The sequence below is a fragment of the Pan troglodytes genome, chromosome 17 (assembly GCF_028858775.2).
Source record: "Pan troglodytes isolate AG18354 chromosome 17, NHGRI_mPanTro3-v2.0_pri, whole genome shotgun sequence".
Taxonomy (NCBI): Eukaryota; Metazoa; Chordata; class Mammalia; order Primates; family Hominidae; genus Pan; species Pan troglodytes.
The window spans coordinates 56,369,171-56,382,558 of record NC_072415.2 but is presented as its reverse complement, the minus strand read 5'-3'; the positions used below and the strand labels follow the sequence as shown (position 1 = coordinate 56,382,558).

Here is a 13,388-nt window from a genome sequence, read left to right as displayed (position 1 = left end):
TGAGTGGGGCAGGGTGGGGTGGGAGCAAGTGTGGCTGGTCCCTGGTTTCTGCCCCTGGCGGTGTCTCTGACCAGCCTCTGCAGGTCAACTCTCACAATGCACTCAGGAGCTTTGGAGGGTAGTGGCTTGGGCAGGACCACTGAGACAAGGAAGATGGTTGGGGAGAAGGTTTGCAAAAGGGACAGGGGTTGCAGGAGAGGGTAGAGTTTAGGTTTGAACATGTGAGTTTGCAATGTTGGAGTCTGGTCAACGTGGAGACGCCCTCTAGGTAATAAGTGTGCGGATCCGAAGCAAAGGAAGGACCTGGGTTGGAGGCAAAGACTCAGAGAACTCAAGGAAGTGCAAGATGAGAGCTGAGGAATATGGGTGGAACCTGGGAGGCCTTGGCATCCAAGGCATGGGTGGAAGATTAGGAAACCATAAAGCTACCCATGAAGGAGTGTCCAGCCACACAGAAGGAGAGCAGGAGGGAATAATGCTGCAGAACCCAGGGGAAAATAAGAAAATCATGGGAACCCTGCTGTGGGTGTCAATGTGTTCTACAGCCATGGGGACAAGCAACTCACATCACTTTACTTTTCTAAATTTAATTAAATGTGGTTCTGAGCCCACTTGCAAGGGCTGATAAGACAGGCCATCTCATTCACGGCAGGGAGGGGAATCCCCTTTTTGAGGGTCTTCTAGGAATCCTGAGGCTCACAGGAGAGGCCTGGCCCTTAGTCCAGGATGAGTGCCACTCCCAGCTGTGCTCGCTGTCACACAGTGTCACTACTGGCTCTCCACCAACACACAAGTATCATTTCTCTGGGTGGCCAGAAACACTCCTGCATGAATCTGGCTTTGTCAAAAGGCCCTCTGTTCCACCCTTGAGGCCCCCTTCAAGCTTCAAGTCTGCAAAGAAGCCCAGCTGTCACTTCCCTATAGGGTCCCTGTGTGCAGGTGAGGGGTCCCTGTGGCCCACGAATACTCCCGAATCCTCACTCCCTCCCAGGACAAGGGAAGTTAACCTTCCTTCCACTTTGGCCACCTCTGCCTTTCAGCTTCCATTTCTCACCTTGGGGATAATCCAGCCAAGTTCCCTCTTCCTTGGCCTGAAACTCAAAATCTCCAAAGACAGAGGATACACAGAGGGGCCAACCAATTTTTAGCCTTCTTAAAAATGCAAGACTTGAGTCTCCCTGGTAAGGAGAAGGTTAGGAAAGGAGATGTTTTATTTTTCCTTAAATAAAAACAGCAGAACAAAAACAAGATACCATGCGTTTTTATTTTTCATAATAATTTTTAATAATTGTCACACCCATATTTACTGAGCCCTCCCTATGGGCCATAGGAGACCAAGGAGTGGGCGGCAGTCACAGTGGCTTCGGTGAGGAGTTGACCTGAACCGCTGGGGCAGGGGAGGGTGGCAGTGGGTTGGAGAATAAATGAATGTGAGGAAATGAACAGAGGGGAAACTGTTCTTTACAAAATATTTTTTTTCTATGAACCACTGAGAAGGATCTGGTGTTGACACTGGTCACCCTCAAATGGGAAGGCATTTTATTGCCATGTATCATGGCAGGTAGATTTAGTGACCACAGTGTGGACACATCTCAGGTAGTTTCTGAGTCTTTCCCCATGTACACTGCAGGCAGCTATATGGGCAGATAGATGGTTTGAGGGGTGCTAGAAAAAAGTTTCTATTTTTGGGGTCTCATAGAGCCTACCTGGGTCTAGATCAGATGAGCACAGTTCCCACTGGAGAATCCACATGGATTTGAAGCTGAGTATGCATAATTGAGCAAACTAAAGGAAGGCATTAACCCCTTGAGGCCTAGGCCAGAAGCTTAGCACCTCCTACAAATCCAGTTCCCCAAGACCTAAAGCGCTGTCACCCTTTTCTTCCCTTTGTCTGTCTGTCTGTCCCACCACCTGCCCAGTTGTGCTGTACTCGGTGCAGATCTTCACAGGGAACATTCCTGGGGCAGGGACGGATGCCAAGGTGTACATCACCATCTATGGAGACCTCGGGGACACTGGGGAGCGATACCTTGGCAAGTCAGAGAACCGGACCAACAAGTTCGAGAGAGGAACGGTATGAGGGGCACACGGAGTTTACCCTCCTTCCCTCCTCTCCAGGCCCAGCGATCTAGGTGCCAGCTCTTCTTGGTTCCTGGGGACATCCAGGAACTCCATGGGGCATTGTGCACACTCATTTGGGCCTCTGCCCTTGCCCTTCCCTTGCAAGTGTGCCTTATTCCCCTCTCCTAGCTGATGCACCCACCCTGGATCCTGCATAGGGGATGAGGTGGAGCAGAAGGCCGGCCTTGGACAAGCAGGAGGCCTGCTGGAGCTCGAGGTTGTTGGCTGGATGGGGCTGGGTCATCTTCAGAAAATCCAGTTCACTGTGCATGGTTCATGAACGTGGAGGTGAACACTGCAGAATGGCAGGGGCTGTGCTGACAGAGACTTGAACTGTGGGGTGGAGAGGGGATCTGGAGGCCTGGTTCTGCTATCAACTCCTTATCTGCTTCAACTTCTCTGGCCTCAGTTTCCTCATCTGTAAATTGAAGGGTCAGATATGAATTGGCTAAATTGTGTTGTGTAGAGCCCCAGGTGGCTCCAAGGCCCTTGGGAGCGGTGGAGACAGGTGCAGATGGACACCCCACTCCCTCCCAGGTGGATCCACTTTGACCTGGCCTGTTGATCACAGTGCCAGGCAAGCCCTCTGTTAAGCAAAGGGTTCTGTGGCTATAAAAAGGCTTGAAAACCACATGACTGGGTGATGTGTAAGGCTCTTCCAGCTCTGACGGACTGATTTTACAAAAACACAGGAGTCTCTAAGGGTGGGCTTTATTAAACTTCCTTTCTCGCAAGCTTGGCTCCCCTCTCCCCGCCTCTACTCCTCCCAGTCTGTGCCCTTTGTCATGCCCCCTGCCCCTCCCCGCCCTTGCTCCTCAGCCTCCTTTCCTTCTCCTCTCCATGCACTGAAATCTGCCTGAAATCCCCACAGGCCAGGCTATCTCCACAGGGAGATCAGGTTAAGGGGATTGGCTCCTAACCTGATCTGTGCTCTTGCCTGTGGCTGTGCATGTCTGGGGATTTCATACATCAGCCAATGGGTATTTATCAAGGGTCTCCTTAAACCTGACCCTCAGCCAGGCATATCCCTTAATATTGAACCACTCTACTAGTGAGGAGGATATTAGCCCTGGGATTAGAAAGGTGGGTGTCATCTAAGTGGGTCTGCAGCTGGCTGGTGACCCCGTGAGTCAGAGACTGTGGAAGGAGCCCCAGCCTGGCTGCCAGGTCTCCAGGAGTCAGACCCCCCAGCACTCCCATTCACTGCTTCACCAACCAGATAGAAACCATTTACCTCTAACTTCAGTTTACTGCATCTGAAACAGGAATAGTAATATGATTGCTAATTAGACCTCTGGGCTGAAAAACAGGACAAGATGTAAGAGCATGTTGTACCAGGAAGAAATAATCTAAAACACACACATTCATGTTCCACAAGAGATCTAATTGTTCATTGCCCTTATAAAGTAGGTAGGAGGAGTCCTATCCTCCTCTTTCCATCTTGCAAAAATAGAATGCCAAAAAGGTCAAGTGATTTATGTGATTGTCCCTGACTCTACACTAGGGATATTATTTATCAGGTCCCCAGATGCTAGGGGCAGGTCACCTGAGCTCAGATCCTGGCTCTGACACTTACTAGCTGTGTGATCTTAGACAAGTTACTTAACGTCTCTGTGCCTCCTTTTCCTCCACCCTAAAAAAGAGTTAATTTTGAGTTACTGTGAAGGTCAACTGAGTAAAAAATGTGAAGTGTCTAGAACCATGTCTGGCAGGCAGGTAGCTCTTTGTGCTGGATGTTATCAAGTCTTGGGAAAGCTCACCTGTCCCCTGCCCTAGTTGACGCCTGGTGTTGATGCCTGGTAAATGCATTGTAAAAGCAGCAATGTACAGCATTCAGCTGAGAGGTCCATTTTTATGCATGGCTTTATTTACAGACTCTGGCAAAGAGTGGGCATTCAATAAATATGGATTAAGTAAATAAATGAATGGAAGCATAAATGAAGGTGATGCAAGCCATTCCCCTCTGCGTTCAGATTCCGTTTTTTTTTTTTTTTCCTCTCTCTCAGCAATTGTTATGTCACAAGAAAAAATCTTTGTCCCATTCTGCCCCATCACTTTCTTCTGTTTTCCTCCAGTTTTGACGCCCCATCAGGGGAGCTGGACCAACTTCTGGCTCAGTTACTAACCATGTGACCTTAAGTTCACTGCTGAACATCTAGAAGCTTCCATTTCTCTGATCACTCCAGAATATGGAAGTCATCTTGGACACCCCTCTCCCTGTTGGAAACCCCTCCCCACCCACATCCAATCAATTGCCAGGTTCCAGAGTCTTCCTTCTAAATAACCTTAGATCAGCCAAGTCTGCCCTGTCTCCACTCAGCCCTGCCTCATCTCAGCTCACTCACTGAGCCAGCATGGTCTCTCTGCTCCAGGCCCTGCCATCCAACCCACCCTCCAGCTTCCTCAGTTAACCTGTCCAAAACTGACCAGTCACTCTTTCACTGCAAGCCTGCAAAGGCTCCCCATGGGTCCCAGATCTGCCCTGAGTCCTTCATGGGATTTGTAGACCTTCATGGCCTACCCCCACTGGCCTGTTCAGAGTGCCCTCTGTAGACCACTGAGTGCAGTTTCCAGCATGCCCCACCCTCTCTTCTACCTCAGCATCTTTCCAAACATTTTCTGTGCTTACATGTACATGCACCCATAGAAAATAGGTAAGCCATTCCGTGGTATTACTGTTATACATAAAAGGCATCATGCTCTATAAACACTGCTTTAACTTGCCCTTGGCGTGCATGGCTGCCTTGGAAATCTCTCTCTGCCAGGGTATTCAAACATAGATGGAGGTGACTCTTCTCTATAGCCACTGCACACACAACTTTCTGCAGGAAAGGCTTTACCAGTTATTTAGCCACTCCCCAAGCACAGGACCCCAGATGGCTTCCAATTTTCCACTGTAAAAATTATCTGTGATAAACATCCTTGTGCAATGTGAAGGTCTTCCCCCAGGACAGATGCAAACAAGTGGAATTGCTGTATCTCAGGGTGGGCCCATTCTTACTCTGGTGAACCCAGTGGATTGCCAGCACCCCAGGACTGCTCCCATCCACATCTGCTTTCGGCCACACACCACTAGCTGCTATTTACCTGCAGCTGCCTTGGCCATGGGCTTTCCCTACCTGAGCTGCCTGGAAAGCCCAGCCCCCCAGCTGCAGCTTAATGCTGACACCTGGAGACATCTGTCTTCCTAGGCCTGGCTCTAGTCCTCACACAGGTTGTTGTTCCCACCACCTGAGCTGGAATTACCCATCCCCTCCTCTTGCTGTCCTGGACTGTGGGGTCCTGGGGGCAGAGGGCATCCTATTCTATTCATCTCTGGGTTCCTAGGGCTCAGCACAATGACTCACATGGCACCTGCACTCAGCAAATCTTTCAGAAGGAAAGTAGGTGTCCCTCAGTATCACCTGTCCCCGCTCACCCTCCTCAGGCTCCCATCCTTACTTCCCACATTCAAACTCTGTCTTGGCCCCATCTCATTCAAAGCCTAGGATCCACACCTCACTGAGCTCCCCTCAAAGAATCAGCACACAAGAGTGGAATGTCCACTTGACTGAAGACAGACTCAGGGATACAGATTAGGGCCTTGTATCACAACCCCCACAAAACCCCCTTGAGCCTGCATCCCAGATGTTTGTCCCTGAGTCCCTCCACAGCCTTTCCTCCCCCAGAGCCTCACCTCTACTGCCTCCTCTCCTGCAGCCCAGACTTACTGGTTCATCTAACTCCCTCTCAGCATCTCTCAGGGAATTTCAAACCCCCTCCCGTTACTCAGAAGTTCATCTCTAGAAGAGCTTTTGCCCTCCGGTTGCCACAGCTGGACTCATCCCCAATGCTCAGCATAGCTAAGGAGTCTGGGAACAGGACCAGCTGACCACCCCTCCTCTGTCTCTGCCCATGACCTTCAGGTCCCAGCCCCCTTACACAGAGGAGGCTTCGAAACACCCACAGGCTTCTCCCAAAAGGAATGTGGTGAAGGCAGTTTTCTCCATGGCACCACACATATAAGTGGACTGCAAAATGGGACCACTGTGGATATGAGGCCTTGGACCCCACAGGCTCGGTGTTGGGGATTTGGGCCTGGAGGGCTCCCCAGCAAAGAAGGTCTGTTCAGTGCAGCAACTGAGGGGGATGGAAGGTCCCAGAAGGGTGGGGCTGGAGTGGGTTGAGTGGGTGGCACACCCCCATATGAGTCCCCACATCTGGGCTCCCCAGGCTGACACCTTCATCATCGAGGCCGCTGACCTAGGCGTCATCTACAAGATCAAGCTCCGCCATGACAACTCCAAGTGGTGCGCAGACTGGTACGTGGAGAAGGTGGAGATCTGGAATGACACCAATGAGGACGAGTTCCTTTTCCTATGCGGGCGCTGGCTATCCCTGAAGAAGGAGGATGGGCGACTCGAGAGGCTCTTTTACGAGAAGGTGAGCCAAGGGGTATATAGGGCCTGTGGCCATCCTCATGCCTAGGGGAGGTCCCTCGAGGTGGAGGTGCTGGAGCTGCAACTGCCAGTCCTGCTCTCCCACACAGGAGTACACTGGGGACCGCAGCAGCAACTGCAGCAGCCCTGCTGACTTCTGGGAGATCGCCCTGAGCTCCAAGATGGCCGATGTCGACATCAGCACAGTGACCGGGCCCATGGCTGACTACGTTCAGGAGGGCCCAAGTAAGCCAACCAGGGACCTCTTTGGACGGAGGCCAGGCACATGGAAATGTTTTAAAGCAATTCTTGGATGAGCCATTCTTGAGCCCCACCATCACCGATGACATATCTAACACTTAGTCATTTACATAGTTTTCACACATATTACCTGTTTTATCCCCAGAACAACCTTGCAAGGTGAGAGGGCAGGGCTAAGCCCCCTTTGCAGATGGGGAAACAAAGGTTAAAGGAAGTTAGGGTGAGAATGAACATCCCTTACCTGTCACTAGAGCATCACACAAAGCACTCAGTCATGCAAACTTAAGGCATGATGTGGTGGTGAAGGCAGGGGAAGAAGTCCTGAGATGGTCATTTGGGGACTGAAGTTCCATTTCTGATTCTGAAAATAAAATGTGTGGCCTTGGACAAGCCAGTCTCTTGGCTTCAGTTTTTTCTTCCTCCATAAAACAATATCAGAATTCCCTGGCAAGTTCTTTTTGCTAACCAGATTTTTGAGATAAGGCAGTTCTAAATTGCCTATCAAACATTTGAATGCACTACTTTCATAGTCAGTTCTCTTAAACATAAGAGTGTGACAACCATGCTATCCCCCTCCAGGAGGCCACATGGTGGATCTGTGGAGTCAGGCAGAGAAAGTCAGTCTGCTTGCAGTTTACCTTTTCACTCTGTAAATGAGTGATAGGACCACCAAGAAAGTACCTTTCCTTAAGCACTATGATCACCTGTGGAAAGGCTCCCCCTGTAAAGATAAAATAAGGCCATGTGCAAGTAATTCCAGCCAGGAAGAGACAGTTTGGAAACTTTTCAAAGAGATACAGATTGTATAACCTAAAATCCACTATACCAGGGTAGTGTCTCCCAAGCTATTGAGAAAGATGAACCCGGAGAAGGGTTTCCAACTTGTATCAATTAGTAACTGCAAATGACAGAGACCTGGAAATGGTGACTTAAACAAATTAGGAATTTTTCTTTTCACTCACATAAAAGTCCAAAGGTAGGCCACCTGGGACTAATATAGCAGTTCCAGTGCAATCAAGCACCTAGGTTCCTTTAACCTGGTCATTCTGGCAACCTTATAAATGACCTAAATGTTGCCTATGGTTCCAAGATGAATGCTGGAGCTCCAGCCATCACATCCATATTCCAAGCAGAATGAATGGAAGGGTAAGGAAAAAATGAGTACTCCTCCCAGTTGAGTCAGACCTTTTAAAGAAGATTTCCTGGCCAGGCGTGGTGGCTTATGCCTGTAATCCCAGCACTTTGGGAGGCCAAGGAGGGCAGATCACCTGACGTCAAGAGTTTGAGACCAGCCTGACCAACATGGAGAAACCCCATCTGTACTAAAAATACAAAATTAGCTAGGTGTGGTGGTGCATGCCTGTAATCCCAGCTACTCAGGAGGCTGAGGGAGGAGAATCACTTGAACCTGGGAGGCAGAGGTTGCGGTGAGCCGAGATCGTGCCATTGCACTCCAGCCTGGGCAACAAGAGTGGAACTCCATCTCAAAAAAAAGAAAAAAAAAAAAAAAGATTTCCCCAGAAACCTACCCAACAATGTCTCCTTCCATGTCATAACCACCCCAGCTGCAAGAAGAATGGATAGTTGGTGGGAAACTACAACTCTATGGACACTACCTGAGTAAGTTTTATGCTGATTAATCTGGTGTGTTTTGGAAATTGCTGTCTTCTAGGACTTTCATTCACTATGTGGCATATATGATACATTTTTATGTTCTTCTTCAAATTCCTTCTTTCTATGAGACCTTGCTTTTGCCAACAGCATTTTTGTTGACCATAGGGAGCTTTTTGGGCATATAATGCCTATACGTGGTGAGAGGTTATTTTTCTTACCCTCCTTCACATAATAGTGCTAGGTTCAAGTAGGATAATTGGTCAAAAGAGCTTTTAGAAGCTTGACACTCCAAACAAATGACAAGAATGCTGTCTTTGGTCTGTACATTGGGAGTTAGCAACTCCCTCAGTTCTTGGAGAGGAGACACACACCACAGATAACTTACCAGTCTGAAGGGCTCACTGCACTTTTTCTCTGAGCAAGGAGCTGAGATCAGTGCCCTCAGAGGTCACTTCCAAATCTGTGAGTCTATGAGGCAGTGCCTTGTCTATCTGGTCTGTTATGAGGCTGAGCCCCGTGATCTCTTGCAGTTATTCCCTACTATGTGTCAGTCACCACTGGGAAGCATAAGGACGCGGCCACTGACAGCCGAGCCTTCATCTTTCTCATCGGGGAGGATGATGAACGTAGTAAGCGCATCTGGTTGGACTACCCCCGAGGGAAGAGGGGCTTCAGCCGTGGCTCTGTGGAGGAGTTCTACGTCGCAGGCTTGGATGTGGGCATCATCAAGAAAATAGAGGTGCTGGCTTCTCGGGGCCCCATGATAGGTACCACCCTAGGGATAGACAGAGCTGACCAGTACCTGGGTGGGCGGGGGAGTGCAGGGTGGGAAGAACAGCCTACCTGCAGCACCCCTTAGAGCAGGTAGCAGAGAAGAACCAACTAGCCAGGTGACTTTGGGTGAGCCACCTGCCCCTCTGTGTGTCTGTCTTCCACCCACCCAGTGGGAATGTTCTGTGTATTAGTTTCTATGGCTGTGTAACAAATTATCACAAACTTAGTGCCTTAAAACCACACAAATGTATTATCTCACAGTTTCATGGGTCAGGAGTCTAGGTGTGAGTTAGTGGGGGTCCATCTTCGAGATCTCAGTGGGCTGAAATCAAGTTGCAGCCAGGGCTGCGATTTTATCTGGGGCTTGGGGTCATCTTCCAAGCTCACTGGTTGTTGGCAGAATCCATTTTCTTGGGGGTGTAGGACTGAGGACTTCATCTCTCAGCAGCCCACCATTCCCCACCATGAGGCCCTCTCCAAAACCTGGCTGTTTTCTTGTTCAATAGGAGACAACCTCTTCTGCTTCAAATATCTCCAACTTCTTCACCTCTGACATCTAGATATGCTTTTTTAAGGGCTCGCCTGATTAGGTCCAAACTACTCAAAGTCACCTAATTAGAGGCTGTAATTATATCTGCAAAATCTCTTCACCTTCATGGGAGGGACCTGGGCCAGCAAGTGCACAGCATACTGGGAAGAAGCACTGAGGGAGGGGGCTGGGCAGGGAGCACTTCCTTCCCAGTTGTGCCCAGATCGTCACAGATCAGGTGTGTCTCCTCCTAGCTGGGCCATGACGGGGCCTCCCCTGAGAGCTGCTGGCTGGTGGAAGAGTTGTGTTTGGCAGTGCCCACCCAGGGCACCAAGTACATGTTGAACTGTAACTGCTGGCTGGCCAAGGACAGAGGCGACGGCATCACCTCCCGTGTCTTCGACCTCTTGGATGCCATGGTGGTGAACATTGGGGTGAAGGTAGGGGGGGCACTGTGAGTGTGCAGTGCATGGCCAGGGCAGTGCAGGTTGAGGTGGGGAGCAGCAGGGGAGACAGAAGTAGAAGAAGTAGGAGACTCATCACTGGGGCATCCGCAGGCGCTGCAGCCTGGTGTGCTAGCCAGATGTACTTTGCTAGGAGCCGCAGACTGAACTCTCTTCTGGTCTGCTGCCGTGTGACCTTGGGCAAGTCATCTCATTTCTCTGGGCCTTGGTCTTCCCATACACTGCTTAGAAATAATGCATCCCTGCTACTCATGGCCTGTTCCATGTATGGTCTTGTTGAGAATTAATGAGATCACAATTCATGAAGAGCTTTGTGAGTAAGCAGCTCTATGTAGACAGGCAGGGTCATTGTTCTCCAAAGGATCCACCATCAACAGCAGTAGAGTGGTGATAGGAAAGATGGCATCTGGGATACTGTGAATCTCTGAGTCTCACGGTGCAGCCAATGGTGTCCACACAATACCCTCCTTAACTGGAAAAGCCTGGAGGGCAAGAGGTCTGAGCTTCGGTCCTGGCTCCATCTCTAACTGGTCAAATGACCTGGGATAAATTATATAAACGCACAGGTCAGGCCAGGCAGGAGGCAGATGCCTGGTGCTAGGATCTGAGGACACACAGCCATTTGGTGGCCCAGAAGCCTCTGTTTCACCTGACCCTGTGGGTTTCTCTTTTTGGCTCATGGCTATGGGGTCAACAGAAGGCCCCAGCCCTTATCTCTGGTACTGAATCAAAACCAATGGGCTTCTTGGACCAGGTCAGAAGCTGTCCCACAAAGGTGAGAAGAAATCACCTGGACCTGAGTGTGCTCTGCCTACATTGTATATGGAAACAGAAGTGGGGCTCTAAAAACCTTGACAGACAGGAGTGTGGGGGCCTGCCACTCTCCTGCCTCTCGCCTGCTGGAGACTCAGAGAGCAGCACTTTCTATAGCGCACATCCTTCCCCTACCCCCCAGACATCTCCATCTGTGGCCAGACGGATGGAGTGGGTGAGCACACAGTTCATCCAGGGACCTCCGCCTGACCCACTTCCCAGCCTGTGTGTGCCTCTGTGCCACCGCCCAGCACACATGCACACCCCACGCAGTGCAGCTGCAGCTCCCTTGGAGCCCTTTAGTCCAGGAAAATCCAGACCTACACCCGTTATCCATGGCACAAAGGAACACAGGTTTGTCACTTTACAAAGAACTGCAGGGTTCTTTGGGCTGGCCATCTCCCCAGGACACCTGATATCAGACTAGAATTACAAGAGCACTGTTTCTGTCTCTTTTTGGAAGCACACTTATTACATAAAAAGAGATGTGTCTGTGTAAAGGAGAGAAAGATGGATGCAGAGAACACAAGAGTCGGACGGACCAGCTCTCAGGGGCCAGTCTCCATGGGGTAGCTGAAGCACTCATTTTGATCATTCTATTTTTTATGCCTGCCTGGATAAGAGCAAAAAAGTGTCAGGCTCGCACTTTTGTTCCCAGTGGCTCCTCCTGCCCATCATGAATGCTCTTGTTGGGTGGCCTAAGGGGATTTTCTTGGTAAAGCAAGAGGCTCTTCATCCATTCCCTCAGCAAACATGTCCTGAATTTCTCCTGCGGGCCAGGCCTGCACAGAATACTTCAAACCTCACAGTGTCCTGGCAGAGATTCTAGATGCTGCCGGAAAAGCATGCAACCCCCACCAGGCACAATGATGGGAACATGACCGCTGTGATTAATAGCTCCGGTTTGGAGGTCCAGGCTTCTGGGTAATGGGGACCAGGCCCCTGCACAGGTGATAGAGGAATGTAGCAGCCTCCAGAGAAGGGACACACTGGGCCAGGTACGTTCAAAGGAGACGGTCAAGATGGCCCTTCCCCAACCCTGTGTCTGAGCCTCTCCTGAACCTTCAGACTTCACTGTGAGTCCAGGGGCACTTGGTGAGAAGGAAGGGAGTAAGAATCTGGGACCAAAGAACATTCTAGAACATCAGTGTAAGTGCTTTCTCTTGCCACGAGGCTGCCTCACAGAGGAAGAACCGAGGTGGGGGCTTGGTGGAGGCACACCAGGAAGAGCAGGCTGCGCCTCACCCTCCAGTGGAGACAGAGGGCAGACATTCTCTTTGGAGCACACCTCAGGCTAAATGGCAAAACCCCAATCTCAAGTGAACATCATGGAACTAGGGGATTGTCCCACTTCTCCAGTGGATTGAGGCAGTGCTCCCTCTGTAAGAATCACTCCCGATGGCACCCCTCATTCACAGCTGCAGGGCATGTGCAGGCTGTGGCATGAAGGGGAACTGACACCCAGAGCTTTGGCTGCTGCTTGGGGCCGCACAGGTGGCAGGCTCAGCACCAGGTGCCATGCGAATTGTCAGCAGCTCTCACTCTGCAAGGGAGCTTATCCCTATTTTACCACAGGGGAGCAGAGGCTGGTGAGGTCGGGCATCTGCCCGGGTCTAACAGCCAGCAGGTGGCAGGTCTGGGATTCACATGGAGCTCTGGAGGGCTCCAAAGGCCACTGTCCTGCCACCATGCGCTGCTGGCATGCCTGGACTTAGGTTGGAATTCAACTGACAGCGTCAGTTAACGCCAGGCTTTCCATCATGTTTCTATTGCAGAAGGGCTGTCAGAACTCCTTTCTAGGGTGGGACTCGGCACAGTGGGGGATATAAGAGAGTGACAAGGCTGCCTTTTGCTGTCCAGGCATTTACAGTTGATTTGAGGAAGGGCTCTTTCCAGAGCTGTGGAACTTGGACAGTGTGTCTCTTTCTCTGGTGAGACTGAGGCAGGTCAGGTGGGGTTGGAGGGTGAGGCTGAGACTCAGCACCTGCATTCCTCTCATGGCAGGTTCTCTATGAAATGACGGTGTGGACAGGGGATGTGGTTGGCGGGGGCACTGACTCCAACATCTTCATGACCCTCTACGGCATCAACGGGAGCACAGAGGAGATGCAGCTGGACAAAAAGAAAGCCAGGTACCTGGAGGCGGCCCCTGCCCCTCACCCCTCCCACATTCAACTCTCCCCCTCTGCCCCACCCTGCCTTCAGCCAGGCTGATTCTCACATGCCCGCTGCAGACCATGAGGCCTTCCTTCCTCTGCCTTTGTCTGTTCTGTCTCAGTACCTTTCTCTTTCAAGGGCCAGCTCAAATCTACCTCCCCCAGGAAGTATTCCTTGATCACCTCTACCCATAACATTTCTTCTTTCTTTCATTTGGTACTCAAAATTGTTTATTGT

General features: G+C 50.6%; 1 protein-coding gene across 28 annotated transcripts in view; it reads left to right on the top strand.

Moving 5' to 3' along the window:
* Window positions 1-13,388, top strand: part of LOXHD1 (lipoxygenase homology PLAT domains 1) — a 179,742-nt gene that overhangs the window by 125,512 nt on the left and 40,842 nt on the right. For 16 of the 28 annotated variants that reach the window (XR_010151913.1, XR_010151914.1, XM_016933622.4 and 13 more), the window contains 6 exons: window positions 1,920-2,074; window positions 6,334-6,543; window positions 6,650-6,785; window positions 8,945-9,153; window positions 9,972-10,157; window positions 12,999-13,126. Coding sequence is in view for 26 of the 28 variants with exons in the window: in XM_016933622.4 (XP_016789111.4) it covers window positions 1,920-2,074; window positions 6,334-6,543; window positions 6,650-6,785; window positions 8,945-9,153; window positions 9,972-10,157; window positions 12,999-13,126 (1,024 nt within the window). In the remaining 2 variants the exon portion in view is untranslated. Of the gene's footprint in view, window positions 1-1,919; window positions 2,075-6,333; window positions 6,544-6,649; window positions 6,786-8,944; window positions 9,154-9,971; window positions 10,158-10,496; window positions 12,377-12,998; window positions 13,127-13,388 lie in introns of those variants that run through there. The other 12 variants (XM_016933625.4, XM_054672175.2, XM_016933630.4 and 9 more) reach the window with 7 other exon arrangements.